This window comes from Seriola lalandi, unplaced genomic scaffold (assembly GCF_002814215.2).
Source record: "Seriola lalandi dorsalis isolate HSWRI2012SDOR001 ecotype SW California unplaced genomic scaffold, Sedor1 jcf7180002054470, whole genome shotgun sequence".
NCBI classification, from domain to species: domain Eukaryota; kingdom Metazoa; phylum Chordata; class Actinopteri; order Carangiformes; family Carangidae; genus Seriola; species Seriola lalandi.
This window is the reverse complement of record NW_019525023.1, coordinates 1,247,699-1,262,213: the sequence shown is the minus strand read 5'-3', so window position 1 is coordinate 1,262,213 and position 14,515 is coordinate 1,247,699. Positions and strand designations below refer to the sequence as shown.

The window sequence follows — 14,515 nt, the reverse complement described above, 5'->3', positions numbered from 1 at the left end:
GTGGGGGGGCAGGTTGAATATGTCTTCTGCTTGTCCCATTGCCCAGTCCCTTTATGCATGTTCAGAATATAACAAATGTTTTTGATTTGGAGCTGCAGCTTTTAATCTTGTGGACTTTTGGTGTTTGCGCTTTGAACGGACACATTCACACTCCTTTAATCTCCTATAGCTTTTGTCAAAGCCTTTAAGCAGTTAGAAAAGTTAACAATTCCAACAACACAAGCGGTGGCATTTAAATTCTCTTGGAGAGCCATCATACTACTAACATCTTGACATTTTACAGAAACATATCAGTGTTGCTGAGTTGTTTTCCATTTCCGACAGGAGATTACTTCATATTTTCCCCCAGCAAATAACACGGGGGTTGCATTTTCCCCATAATGAATCTCCCCTTCCGCAGACAAAGTTATCAGCTACCACTACACTTTACAAGAAAGCACCAGTACAAGTGTTCAGGTCATACAAAGGAGTAATTATTAAATATATTATGCTTTTTCAATTACTAAATGCTCATTACACAGGGCAGTAATTAGTGAATTCATCTTCTACAGTCTTGTAAAGTGTGTTTACGAAAAGTGCTACACAAATGAAATTATTAGTAGTGACACTAATGGCAAAGAAAATTAATCCAGCTTCAGTTTTTGTCTATGAGTAGCTGTGGTGTGTGCTGTGGAAATGATGAATGTAAAAGTGAACTGTCACGGTTAAAAAAAAAAAACAGCTGCTGTAATATATCTGATCACCTGGGATTAAATTCTGAGCGAGAGTCAGATTAATTCAGGTTTTCATTTAGTTTGACTGTGTTATTACAGGTTTGTCTGCCCGCCTGCCTTAATTCAATCAATCTACTGTATTGGCAGAGAAATAAATACTGAGCTGGCACACAATTACTTGCCACAATAAAAGTGGTAATTTGTCTGTAAATAGCCTATTGATTTGACTTACTGTGAACATATGCTGTGGGTGGATTACTCATGTATATGGGGAATATAAAGCAGGTGTAGACAGGGTGGGCGGTTGCCCTTTCATGCAGGTTTATTTTAGACTATGGGATTTCTTAAATGCGACCTATTTGCATATAGCCAGGTTGTTTAACAGCATTGATTAATGTAAAGTGATAAATGCTGGAGATGCGAAAAAAACTCAACAACACTGGTATTATTCTCAACAGCTGCTGGAAACAGAAACATAAAAAGCAATTAAAGCACATGCCAAGTCAACATAAAAACATCCTGACAAATAAGGCTTTGATAGTTGGCTTGATAATCTCTCGGTCATTTTATGGCCTTTAAGCAGCAGCAGATGTAATTAAAGGCAGAGTGGGTGACTCACCTGTGGGGTAGCGCTCAATGACTGGCAGGTCATCCACCTGCAGAGTGGCATTACCCCCACTCCTCGTAAACTTCACTATATGGTACTTTCCGTCATTTACAAACTTTGATGTCTCCTCAATGTTAATGTCATCTGTTCCGACATTAAATACAACGGCAATGTTCCCTTTTTCCTGGAAAGACAAGAACACAGGAAAGAAAAGGTCTTAAAGACGATGGACATCACTGCTTTGAAAAGCCCGGTGTTGCTAAGAGACCGTATGAAAATTAATTCACTTTATTCTGCATCTCAACAGAAAGAAAAACAACAGGAAAGTATTAGGAGTCAAAAATGTGTTAATGTGTTATATCCAGTGCAGTCCCAGCTCTTGGTTCAAGAATAAAGAATGGGTGGTTGTTCTATTGTGCGATTTGGTTTATTTAAATGGATTATTATGTGGATTATTCCAATAAAAATATAATTAATTAATTAAAACAAACATGTTGCAATTTTTCAAGTCAAAGAAACCAGTGATTTTTCTACAGTCCCAAAATACACCCACATACTTTCATGATAACTTGATTTATTGTTTTTATAAGGTAACACTTTTCAAGTGAGCAAACATCTATTTCAGGGACATTATTTTGTTTGTGTAGATTAAATATTTATTTCAAGTTACAGTAAAGGAAATGGCATTGATGATATAATTGAATTATACAAACTTTTCTAGACAGCATTCACTCTGCATTAGCTGGACTGCGCCTTTTATAGTGGACCACCAGCTTAATGAAAGAAACCATATGGCCACTGCGTTTTGGCCTGGAGCCCATTTTAAACATAACATGCTTTTCCCATCAGAAGGGCGGGTCCGGAGCGTTTACACTGACATCCACCAGATACTAAACTTACTGTAAACGGTATTTGTTTTGATATAATTACATGAACAAGAGTTACCGATTTTAATGCGATGTAAGTCAGAAAAGCCACAGAGCTGTGTTTTGGTTTTTTTATTTACTCTTAAAAAAAGCCTCGAAAGAAACATCGTGAAACGAGAAAACATAAGGACATTGCACATGATGTCATCAGTATAACTTTTTTCTTGTTCTATTTAGTATTGCTGTCCCATGGTGTTTACATGTGTCACCCCTTAGAGGAACACATAGAAGCTTATGCTATCTCTGAGCAACACTCCTTATCACAACTTTTTTTTTTTTTTTTTTTGTATATGCAATGTACAAAAAAATCTAACTGCAAGACCTGCTGGGTTGCCTATAAGGCAGATGACTGTATGGATGAATGGTTTGGACCGGGAGCAACATTTAATATACGTATGTGTTTGCGTATTGCTCCCGGAATTTCTGTGCTCTCTTTGAAAACTTTGTAAAAACATTATAACAGCAAATATCGGCATACTGTGTCCTTTATTGGGTTCATAACATCCGTTAAATAAATCCTTTAGTTAATGGTCATGGTCAAGCGTATCCCCCTTAGCTCCAGTGTTATGTACCTGTTATGGCCATCTGTGTATTGCTGCTATCTGGTCCATTAAAGAGCAATAAACACACACATTTTTATTTCTTTTTTTTTTTTTTCTGGTTCAGCTGTTCATCCATCACAAACACATACACACCTACACCCAATACCCTTTTGGCTTCCATTCAAAATACTGTAGACACACCCGTGTCATCACTTTCAAGGTAGCTTCAGAGCTTGCTGAGAGGATATCAGGAAAATCTGAGGAGTTTGTGTGAGACTGAATCCTTAAATTTCACTGTACCCTGACGTCATTAGATAAAAACATAAACATGGAAACATAAAGAGACTGTCTCATAGGAAGTTTGAACCCAGCTGAGCCTGAGTCTCCTCAGATCCACTTGTGATTGGTATCTACGTTAATAAGCTTCTTTTTACAGCACACGATGGAAGTCCCTGAATCCTACTACTTAATCCAGCTCAGATGATTGCAAATGTTGGTGTAGCCTCTCTCTCTCTCTCTCACACACACACACACACACACACACACACACACACACACACACACACACACACACACACACACTCTCTCTTTCTTTCTTGGCTTATGAGCTGCAGTGAAAGGAGCATCTGGTTGGAGGCTCAACCTCCTGTAGCAGCGCAGCACTCTGCATGTCATTATCCAGTCAGCACAGCAAATAGTACATTGCATCTCCATCTCTCTGTCTCTCTCTCTCTAACTCTCCCATATGCACAAACTGACTCTTTTCAACCCCCCACACACACACACACACACACGCACACACACACACACACACACGGGCGTGCACACACACACACACAAAGAGCCCGGTTCCCTTAAAGTGCAGAATGAGTTGAGCATGTTTCAAGAGCCAGAAGCTAAAGTGCAATTAAAACCATTTGTAATGTGTCACACCACGTTACCAAAACTAGGACAATTGTATGCTTTGTAATGTAATTTCAACAGATTATATAAGATGATGCATTAAAGCAACAGTACTAACACAATTTACCGACTGCCCGAGGCATAAACACTCATCAACAAAAGCTGAAAAGCAGACGGCTACAGCTCGTGTCAGGTTTTCAGATGTGAATGGGGTGAGAGGTTGATCTTTAGACGCTGGTGCTGTAGTAAAAGCTTGTGTTAATTGTAAGCCGGCCCTCTTGAAACTCCTCAGCTAGAGTCATGGGGACAGCAGCGCCTCAGTATAAGAAGCAGCAGATACTTCAGATCTCACAACACACAACACATGATTTTCACACAATCCTCTTGAATATGAAGTCAAATTTAACATGACATATAGGGAACTTTCTTTCAAGGACTAGCACACAGTGAACACATTAACTGAGAACTTTTTTAGTATCATTGCTCTTGGAGAAAAAAAAAAAAAAAGAGACAAAAAAAAAAAAGGTTTAGTGGAGGGACCAACCCAATTAAAATCCTGCTTTTAATAGCCTCCTTCAATTGACTTTTAATGTTCCCCATGGCCTCGTTAATAAATTTACTGCATTTAGTCACAAACTGCCAACTCGAATTTCCATAGCATAAAAAAAAGCCTACTTCACAGTCTTGAAAGAGATGAAGAGGTAGATGAAAGAGGGTAACAGACAAAGGATAAAAACTAAACCATCAGATTTATGGAGTCAGATGTCAGATGAAAGATAAGACCTAAATCTTAAAGGCTGAGAATATTCAGAGTTACATTTTTGACATGCTTAGAGCCCATCTTTCTCCCATATTAACGTGATTAACTTATTGCCTCTGCCTTTTGAGATGGTGCCGGCATTTGCTTTAAACACCAATAATATTTTCCCCTAAATAATAATCCAATACTTTTCAGCATCTCCTGAAATTCAATCTATTTAGACAAGTGGCTTCTCAGTGAGTTCAGCCCTGAGAGGAGCCTAATCCTGGCACTCTAATAGGGTGTAGGCTTATGTCAGAGAGTGATTGATAGCTGCTTACATAAACCCAGCCCATTACACCCTGTACAGTTTTTAGGGCTGCTCACTTGGTAAGTGCTGCTCCCCACAGGGCTGCCCCCCTGGGAACATACTGTACGAAGCACACATACCGCACCCGAAGAACTCAGCCCTGCCTGACACTCTGCACGCTGCCTTGATTAATTGCTCATCAAGCTGCAATAGAGTTTAATTAACTGATGAAGTTGATCCACCATTCTCCTCTAATCTGCTCTTTTTTTTTATGCTTCTCATCCTTGCAGCTGGAGGGTGGAGTAGCCGCAGCAATACTCAGGGTGTCAGTTTCTCCTTAAAACTCCCCATCTGTGCTCATTATACAACCATAGAGATGCTTGTTTTACTAGCTATAATGCTGCAAAATGGCCTCTGCAGACCAAGTCTTTTTCTGAAATTATGAGTAGCACTGAGCAGCATAATTTTTTTTTCCCTTCCTGAACAAATGTGTCTTAAATGCTTCAAGTCAGTCAAAAGACCTCCTTTAACAATAGCTTAAGTTGTTTAGATAAAACTTGCTGGAATGTTTGGGTAACAGTGTTGGCATAAATAATAAATAAAATGATAAATAAATCATACTTCTTCCTTTACATCTTTGAGAAAAGGATATGATATGTTGTTCATAATCTGCTTGAGGGTCAAACCAACCATGTGCAAGACAGAAGCACACTGAGTCGAAATGATCCACACGTGTGGACTGGTTCACTGGAGCGAGGTTTTTTTTTTTTTTTTTTTTTTTCCAGCCTACGTAAAAACAACGTCAAAAAAAAAAAAAAAAAAAGGAAGTGAGAAGTGGTTTTCGAGATGGTGTCGGGCCTCCTCTTCAATCTCTGCAAAAATGAACACCACGGTGTAGGCTGTCCTAATGTTTTGCTTGTTTATGAGTCATTCATGTTGACAACCATTGTGCACCCGTCACATTTCATATCTCACCAGTCCGACGCCACAGGACTGCAACACATCTCCCTTCAGTGCACATGTCTGTGAGGGGTCTGTTGGCAGGTGGGAGAGCACCTCCGCCATGCCTTCAGTGTGTGTCATGTGTGTGTGCATGTTGAGGGGATATTACGCTCTCACTGTAGAAGCTAAATGTCTTAATGTGGCTAGGGCAGAGTAGACTGTACTGTTCACCTTATCTTTTAATTACCTCTGACAGACTCCCTTTTTTTTTTTTTTTTTTTTACAAAGCTTGGTTAATGAAATTACAGACAAGGCAAGAAATAATTAGAAGAAAAACTGATTTGATTTTTTTCCCCCTTACAGCAGGTGGTCCATTTACTGTATATGATGCTGTAATTCATCCATACACCTGCAGTTACAGGTACACAAACATACAGACATGTGCAACCGCTTGGATGTTATATTTACAGGTTGGTGAAGTCATAAGAAACCTGGAGGCAGGAACACTGTAAAAGCAGGACTGTGGTTTTTACAGAAAATGAAATTTCAGCCTCATAGAAGTGTCATACGAAACATCAACTCCCTAATATCCAAAACGATTTAATGATATCGCGAACTGTGACAAACCTGCAGTATATTGACTCAGTGGGTCTGAAACCAGTGAGGCCTGTATAGTTCAAACTCCATCTATCATATAAATACTTGTCACTTATCACATATATACATGCAGCACAACGTTACCACGCCGTGCTTCAAAATAAACCTAATCACCTGTTCGTTGCACTACAGTTGTAAGTCTTATATAAGTATAACGTGCAGCTTCTAGAAGGAGTTTGCGTCCATATGTTTTTCTCTACTTATTCCAATCTGCACATATGTACACTTCTACATAAGGTTCCCCATCACTGTCTGAGATGTCGGTGCTATTCTGTTAATGAACATATGGCGACACTGTCAGCAAATCTCAAGCTAGTCTCAGCATATTGCACGGTGAGCAATGAGCCCTTAAACAGAGAAGCCTCTAACATCAGATGAGCACATATGAAATTGATTTACAAGCGTGAGAAGAATAGTGTATAATATTTTATTTTTCAACATTTTCACTCTATATCTTCCTCATCCATTACATCCTCTGTAAAATGCTGCCCGATATATTTGACCTGACTCTTTATTAAGAGCTTCCACAATAAAAGAACTGAACTTATTTTTTATACTCTTTACATCTAATTACCATTGCATTATTGTAACCTTTTTTTTTTTTTTTTATAAATCGTATCTGATGTTAAAGTTATTGTGCTGGAGAAATATAAACAAATCGCCTCCATACGTTGAGTTTTATTTATTATTTATCAAGAGATGACCAATTATAATGATTTACTGCACAACTTAGACAAAAATGGAGATAATCTACCACCCTGACTAACGCCACACAGCTGATGAGAAGAGTCAGGCACACCAGTGTACAGTAGATATTTAGCAGGTATTACTGCTGTAAATCTGGTGCTGGTGGAAATATATATATATATATATATATAAGTAAATATATATCTTAGTCACTGTTTATTTACTGTCAGAACACTTGGGTTCAAAAGCTGTGTCAGCTGCATGTTAGTCAACTTTAAAACTACGTTGGAAAACATGAAACAAAGTTAGACAAGGTTTCCCTCCCCCTTCACTTTCACCATCGCCTCGGAGCATTTCCAGCGCGCTGAGGTATAAGTGTGTTCGCTGGGAGCTCAGCTTATTTCGAAATCAAGTCCGCCGGCTAAAGTGCCTAATTATCTGTGAAGTTGGCTTGAAATTGTTTCCACTGCTAGGAGACTCTATCAAGTGGCTTTCTGTAGGAGAGGCCTCATCAAATACCTCAAGTTAATAAATCATCAAGCCAGCCGCAGCAGCTGTTTGAAAGAAGGTGCTAAGAGAATAACAGCAGACGCGCGGCTATTTTACTACTACGAGGGATATCATATGAAAACAGTAATCTATGCTAATGTAGAATGTAGCAGCGCCTTCTTATTCTTCTTCTTCTTGTGAGATATAGCAGGAAAACATATAAGCGCTAAGTGTTTTTTAAACGGAGGGGAATTATCACAATACAAATACGTTTTTTCTCCTCAGCAGAGGAACGAGAACACCAGAAGTTCAGATTGAGCTGGATGTGACAGGAGTGTCTGTAACCGGAGCTGGCCAGTAGCGCTTTTCAAAAGGCACCGCTTGTCATTTCCTGAAATGACATTTGCTGTCTGTCTACACTCTTTCTCTTGCTCCATCTTCGGCCCGCCTGTGACACATTCCATCAAGGGAGGTCAACAGATATCTGAAATTTCGTTCTCTCTCTCTCTCTCTGTCTCGCTCTCTCTCTCTCACTCAAAGAAATCAATTCAGGTTTCAGGTGATTCTCCTGTCTGTCCACTTGTGACAGCTGGCGCGCAGTCGGGGTGAGTCGACCTTCATCTCTGTCCTCTCCTCCGTCAGGACTTCCTGCGCCACCCCCCCACCCCCACCCAGGGCATACTCAAGAGTCCAGCTAACCTCATCTGTAGGATTCATACAGCACGGCTTTCTGGGTAAATCAGATCAAATATAATCAAGTGAACGTTTGGGGGGGGTGGGGGGTGGATGGAGGGTGGGTGGTGCAATCACCTCAGTAAGAAATGGGAAAATGAAAAAAATAAAATAAAATAAAAGCGAGCTCAGGTAGAGCTGGGGACATATGCCTGAAGGCAGGGAACATATGCTATGACTGACCCTTAATCCTCACACCGAGACTTCCACACACTCAACATGATAAGGATACACACGATGACAAACATTTTATCGTGTCTACTCAGATTATCTCTAGTTCAGGGGAACAAAAACAGATGAGTAAGTCCTGCCTATCAAAATCAAACACATTTTATTCTCTTAATGTTAACGTAGGTGTCGTTCGGTCTCAAAATCAAATTTGTGTGTAACTTTTCCTCACAGTGGGGGAAAAAAGGTTTTATTACTTTTGAAGGTTTTCTCTAAGCTGGTTTTCTTGTAATAATTGGATTGTTTCTCATAAATATGCAATCCCTTCTTGTTCTACCGAGATCTGTTCCACTATGTTTTCTCACTGTATGAGCTCTTCATGTAATTATGTGACAGGTTTTTGCTAATCTTGTAAAAAGGTGTCACACACATTTCAACTCGGTAATGCCGAATCGCAATTTTAACACAGTTCAGCTAAATTATGTCACATTTCCATAATTGCGGCATTGTGTTTTCAATTTAGAATTGTGTAATTATTTGGGTGACTGATATAAGTGAATTTATAACACGGGATATGTGTCATCTCCACTGGCAAAAGAGAACCAACCATGGATTTGGATTTGTCATGAATTTGTAAATATGAGCATATTAGAGCGGAACAGGAAACAGGCAATGACTAGTTATTTGGAGAGTAGACGTTCACACTGAGTATAAAGTGCCATAAAATATTTAAACTCTCAAAATGCTTCCCAGTTTTTCTCGACTTTTGGCTCAAACTGAGACAGAAAACAATGTGACAAGGCTGCGCTCAGAGGCACATTAGCATGATATCACTGCAACATGAAGATCTGGTGATGAAAAATTCAAACACAAGGGGCGCGGGGGTGTAAAAAAAATGGTTGTAATACAAGTCAGTTAAAAACAAACCCAAACTGTTTTTAATTCAAAACAGCAGATTTAGAAAGACCTTTTTTTTTTTTTTTTTTTTTTTTTTACAAAGAAAATTATCTTCATGAGAAATTCCCCAAATGAACATGTAAATCTCAAATCAACTCCAACTCCTTCTCATAGTGAGAACTGATTCTCAGATAAAGAAAAAAAATATTTTGACAAATAAAATCATACTGTTATTGCAAAGCGCCTCTTTGTTTGTGTGCTGTAGCTCACAGAGGGAGTTTCACAGTAATTCACTTTGTGTAGAGAGCTGGACTAACATTTGGGATGAGTTTCTGTTATCGTTGTCAGTAGGTCGTGTCAACTTGACACTTGAACCATTCTGACCGATTTCTACAGAGCTAATTCTCCAGTAGCACCTAGAGCGAAGACGCTCATGGTGAGATACTCAAACAACTCCTCAAACGAATCCATCTACCTCCTGCAGCGGCTTCACAATAAATCAGAATTCCCTGTTGTGCAAATTGTTTTCAGGAATCGTCCCGACCTCTTTTACTCGTTATGGATTACATCACATCTGAACAGGTAAAACTCCTGCAGGGCCTGCCGTGTTGAACTCATGCTGAAGTCCTGCAGATCAACACACGACTGACGTCTTTTGAAAACACACAGACCTCGCGGCTGGCTCCTATCACATTTCCTTTTTAATTCCTGTTATTAGCTTATAGCTGTCGCAACAAAAAGCTAAAGATTGGACACGTGACTTTGCACAATGTCCTGATCCGCATCATTGCGGGGATCTACGGAACCTTGTGAAAGTTGCATTGACTTTATCGTTTCTTCTTCACACAGAAAACATACTGAGAAAGCACTTTTGAATATAACATCTCTGTAGTAAGACTTTTTATATTAATGATTTTTATCTCCCAACATTGCTTTTTTTTTTTTTTTTTTACTGAGTGTTGCTTTCTTCAACTTCTGCCATATTAATAAGTTGTTGTGTACAGTATATATCAACTGTATATGTGTACTCCTGTAGACAAGATAGAGGAGGAGGAGTTTTTCACTTGTCTACAGATGTTGTTTTGGAGACTTTTTCAAAGTTTGGAATAATCAGTTTTACTCAAAGCACAGCAGTCTGTACTGGCTCTGACTATCCATCAACCCCCCTGAGCACAACAACAACTTTCTATCGGAGTTGTCTGGTTTGATATGGATTCTTCTCACCAATTCTTACTTTCATGTCAACAACACGGTTGATTCAAAGGCGATGGGTTTTTTTTTTTTTAGATGTTCTCGCTCGTCTTGGTGCGCAACATGTAAAGCGTGACACCCACAACCATGGGAATACGTTAGAGTTGGTCATTACAAGGAGGTTTTGAAATAGATATCTCCTTGATCACCGGTTTTCCCGTTTCTGATCATCTTTTTGCGTTTTCTTTAATGCTCCTTTGTTTGCATTTAACAGTGTAATGAGACTGTTGTTGTAACACAAATCCTTGATGACAATGCTAGGACCAGGCTTTTAGATATAATTAATACTTTCCCTCCATCCAACACATGCATGATTGTAATAACAAAGTGGGGTCTTGTCATTGTTGCTCCTCTGAGAATTAAAAAAAAAAAAAAAAAGGAAATTAATCCACAAATTGTCTTGGAAAACAGCTGAAAAGAAACAGAGCTGAGAGACTATGGAGACGGTAAATGAAAGTCCATCTTGACATCTTAAATGATAATATGAAAAAGAAAAGCTTACCAAAACTAAATGGTTATAACATCTTTCTTTATCATCTTCTTTGAATTCTTGTTCATCATCATTCAGATTAAAAAAATAATAATAAGAGTGAAGCTGAGCTCGGCACAATATACGGCCGTCTGCTATTGTGGCCTTTTGCAATTCCGGCTCCAAACGTAAAAATGTCCAATTATTTGTTCCCCAGCTCTGTCTTTCATATCGTAATTAATGAATTCAGTTATCAAAGCAGCACAGCTTATTGGTTTGAGATTATGACCTGCGTAAGAATTAAGCTTATTATGTGATAACCAGTCACTGTTGGCTAAACAGAAAAAAAAAAAAAAAAAAAAAAGTTTAGGCCAACACCATATCTCTATTTTCAACATGGAGAAGTTTTGACTTTGACAGGCTGTGAGTGAAAAAGGTCTTTAAACCTTAGAATATTTATTTCTTTTTTTTAAACAATGTGAAAGAAAATGAGTATACGGAGTAACTGTAAGGTCAGTCTGCCTGCCGTGGCTTTCTGTTGTTGTTCGCTGAAGAGGGAAAGTGGGACTCAACAGCAGACCAGGAGTCGACAGGGTTCGAGGACGGTTCATCACAGCACAGCACAGCTCCAAAAAAATAAAAATAAAAAAGAGCAACTCAAACGACTATCACCTGAATCTCATACACACTGCGCCGGCACTTTGACGCACTCCACCTACATAAGTACCATTTTTACCAATTCACACATTCAATATGCTCCCCATACACTTTTTTTATTTTCCTTCTACATAACCTCTACATCTAATATAGCCCTTCTGTTCCCGTAGAGGAAGAAACAGGTTGTTTTTTTTTGTTTTTTTGTTTTTTGAATCAGTCTGTAAAATAAAAATAACACGGTGTGATGAAAAGACTGTGACCTGTGAGACAACACTGCAGCCTCCAAACTCTACTGCAGATCAATCTTCTACTAAAGGCACTTCAAAATAAGACTATCAGGTTGTTGGATTTAGAGCGGTGGATGACGTCCAACAGTCTTCGACACCACCATTAACTGGTACATTGAAGCGATCTTACATTTGGCACGAGGAGCTAGAAACTCCCGCCTGTCACATCTACAGCACAAATTAATCTTGGAGCCTCCTGATTTTAGAAAAGCATCCAGACATGATAACAAGTTAGAGGAAACAGGGGAACTTTCATTATAAATATAATGTTTGAAGCCCTCCTGTATTATTTGCACCAAATGTGACAAATGCAGAACTATTATAATCACATATTCAGAAATCTCCATTATTTATAGGTTTTATTGAACATTTGCAAACAGTCCAATTCTTTTCAAGTTATTTCTGGTTGATAAACTTTTGTACTGAAAGGAAATTTGTATTTCAATCATTTAGACCTTTCATATGATATTTGTTGATGCAATTCAGCTAGCACAGATCCCTGACCAGTTCATCTCCTACATGAAAAGCAGAGGGATCAAACCCAACCCGGCGCCACCTCCCTACACACCGCTCGGACACACACATCACCACACACAGATCTGACCCCACCCACCCCCACCCCCTCCTTTATAAGTACACAGTATTTAATACATTATTTTGTAGTTCTAAGCAGCTATAGGAGAGCTACCTTCTCCCATGACGATATACTTTTTATTATTACAGCTGTGTTTTTACTATATCATCATCTTCATGTTTGGTGGAATTAAAGTGAAGTTTTGTTTGTTTGTTTGTTTTGTTTGGACTGTATAAATATTTATATATTTATCTGCCATTCATTGAGCAAACTTCCTGCAAACCATAATGTAAAGTTGCAACAAAGGAAAAAAAAAGAAAAGGATTAGAATAGAGGTTATAGGTTACTAAGCTTGTTGCCATAGTGATGAGGGGGAAGATAGAAATCCAATTGCAGCAGTTGTCATAATCGTGGCAGTCGTCACAAGAGAAACGTGGCTGAAAATATTTTGGACAATTCATTCTTTTGAAGGTTGAGAATGAATATCAACAACTTAACCAATGTGCAATTTCCATTATTAGCCTTAATTAAAAGTTTAGATCGAGAGCAACAGCACAAATGCTATCTGATGTCTCTAACTGAAGAATGCTGGAATCAGACATGTACTGTTAAAAGAAAAAACCTTTTCCTATTCACAGCTGTAGTAGCCACTAGCGATGTCTGGCTGGTTATCAACAGGAAGAGGAGAAATACTGTACGAAACATCGAAAAATGGAGCGAGTATAGCCAATAGCTGTTATTTAACTTGGGTAAAGTGTTTTAGTGTGCATTTTTCCTTTAAGAGAACCCTGGAGTACTCGTTTCTAATACTTCCACAGCACTGGGAAACTGCCAGGCTTTAAAATTGCCACCATCAATCAAGGGGTTTTAAAGGATGCAACAAGCAATTTCATGGATGACTTTTTTCAACTTCTCTAACATTATTCCCCATCAGCCCCATGTATTACTGTGCCATTTTTTTTTGCCCTCCCCTGTTTCTGCTCGATTCCATCGCCACAGACAAAAAAAAAAAAAAAAAGTCTGTCAGTGCCCTCTCATTTATTCATGTCCGCCGTCATCCCTGTCTTTTACCGTTAGCGTGGCTCAAACTGATTTTTCCTATTCCCACACTGAAGTAGGTTCATCTCAGAAGAGGAATACATTAAAAAAGATGTGGAACAGTGGGTGTTAAGTTATGACAAGTGTACTACGCTTTACTTAAACCACAGAGGGATGAACCTCGTCCTAGATTTTTTTTTGCAGATAATAGAGGACTACGGTTGCATTTACAATATATTCAAAAAATGTAATTCCACACTCTGTTGTTGTAGCGGCTCTCGGGCCCCATTTTCATTTTGAACAATGCCCGGCAGACGAAAGGGTTTAGTGGGTGTGGGGCAGATGACAGGGAGGAATAAAAGGGAAGAGATATCTGTTGCTCTCTGTTTGCCTGCATGCCTTACAGCAAACGGCTGAGGTGAGATCTCATTTTAACCCAATCAATCAAAGCTGAGCACATGAATGGATGTGATAGGAATTGTTAATAAGAGAGATAAAGGTATATCTTTCACAGAAAAACCCCAAAAGCAATAAGATAAAAAAAAAAAAGGGCAATGTTTAAGTAGGAAGAAAGCACCTTGATATTGATTCCAAGTTAAAAAACAAAAACACACGCAATCCATATTTTTGATTGCTCACTCCAGCTCTCATTTATACTATTTGGCCAGCGAGGCTGCTGAGTGAACAGCCGAGTGATCACTAAAGACAGCTGTGATTTTCTCCGTTAGAGCCCGCAAAAGCTGCTCTGTCCTGTTCTGCCATAAGTTAATGACCTGCTGCAAGTTGCTGCAGCCACTGGACTCCGGTTCAACACATTTTAACAAGCAGTTGAAGCGGTGAGTTATTTGCTGGGCGAGACAGTAATAAAGAATGCCAACACAAATGTGCAGTTCAGTTAAGATTTTGTTTGGGGCCGACGCAAAATGC

At 39.0% G+C, this 14,515-nt stretch overlaps 1 protein-coding gene across 7 annotated transcripts in view; it reads right to left on the bottom strand.

Annotated features, from left to right (window-relative positions):
- Window positions 1-14,515, bottom strand: part of LOC111659004 (neurexin-1a) — a 249,343-nt gene that overhangs the window by 40,992 nt on the left and 193,836 nt on the right. For all 7 annotated transcript variants that reach the window (XM_023411798.2, XM_087175437.1, XM_087175440.1 and 4 more), the window contains one exon: window positions 1,333-1,504. In XM_023411798.2, coding sequence (XP_023267566.1) covers window positions 1,333-1,504 — 172 coding nt within the window. The remainder of the gene's footprint in view (window positions 1-1,332; window positions 1,505-14,515) is intronic.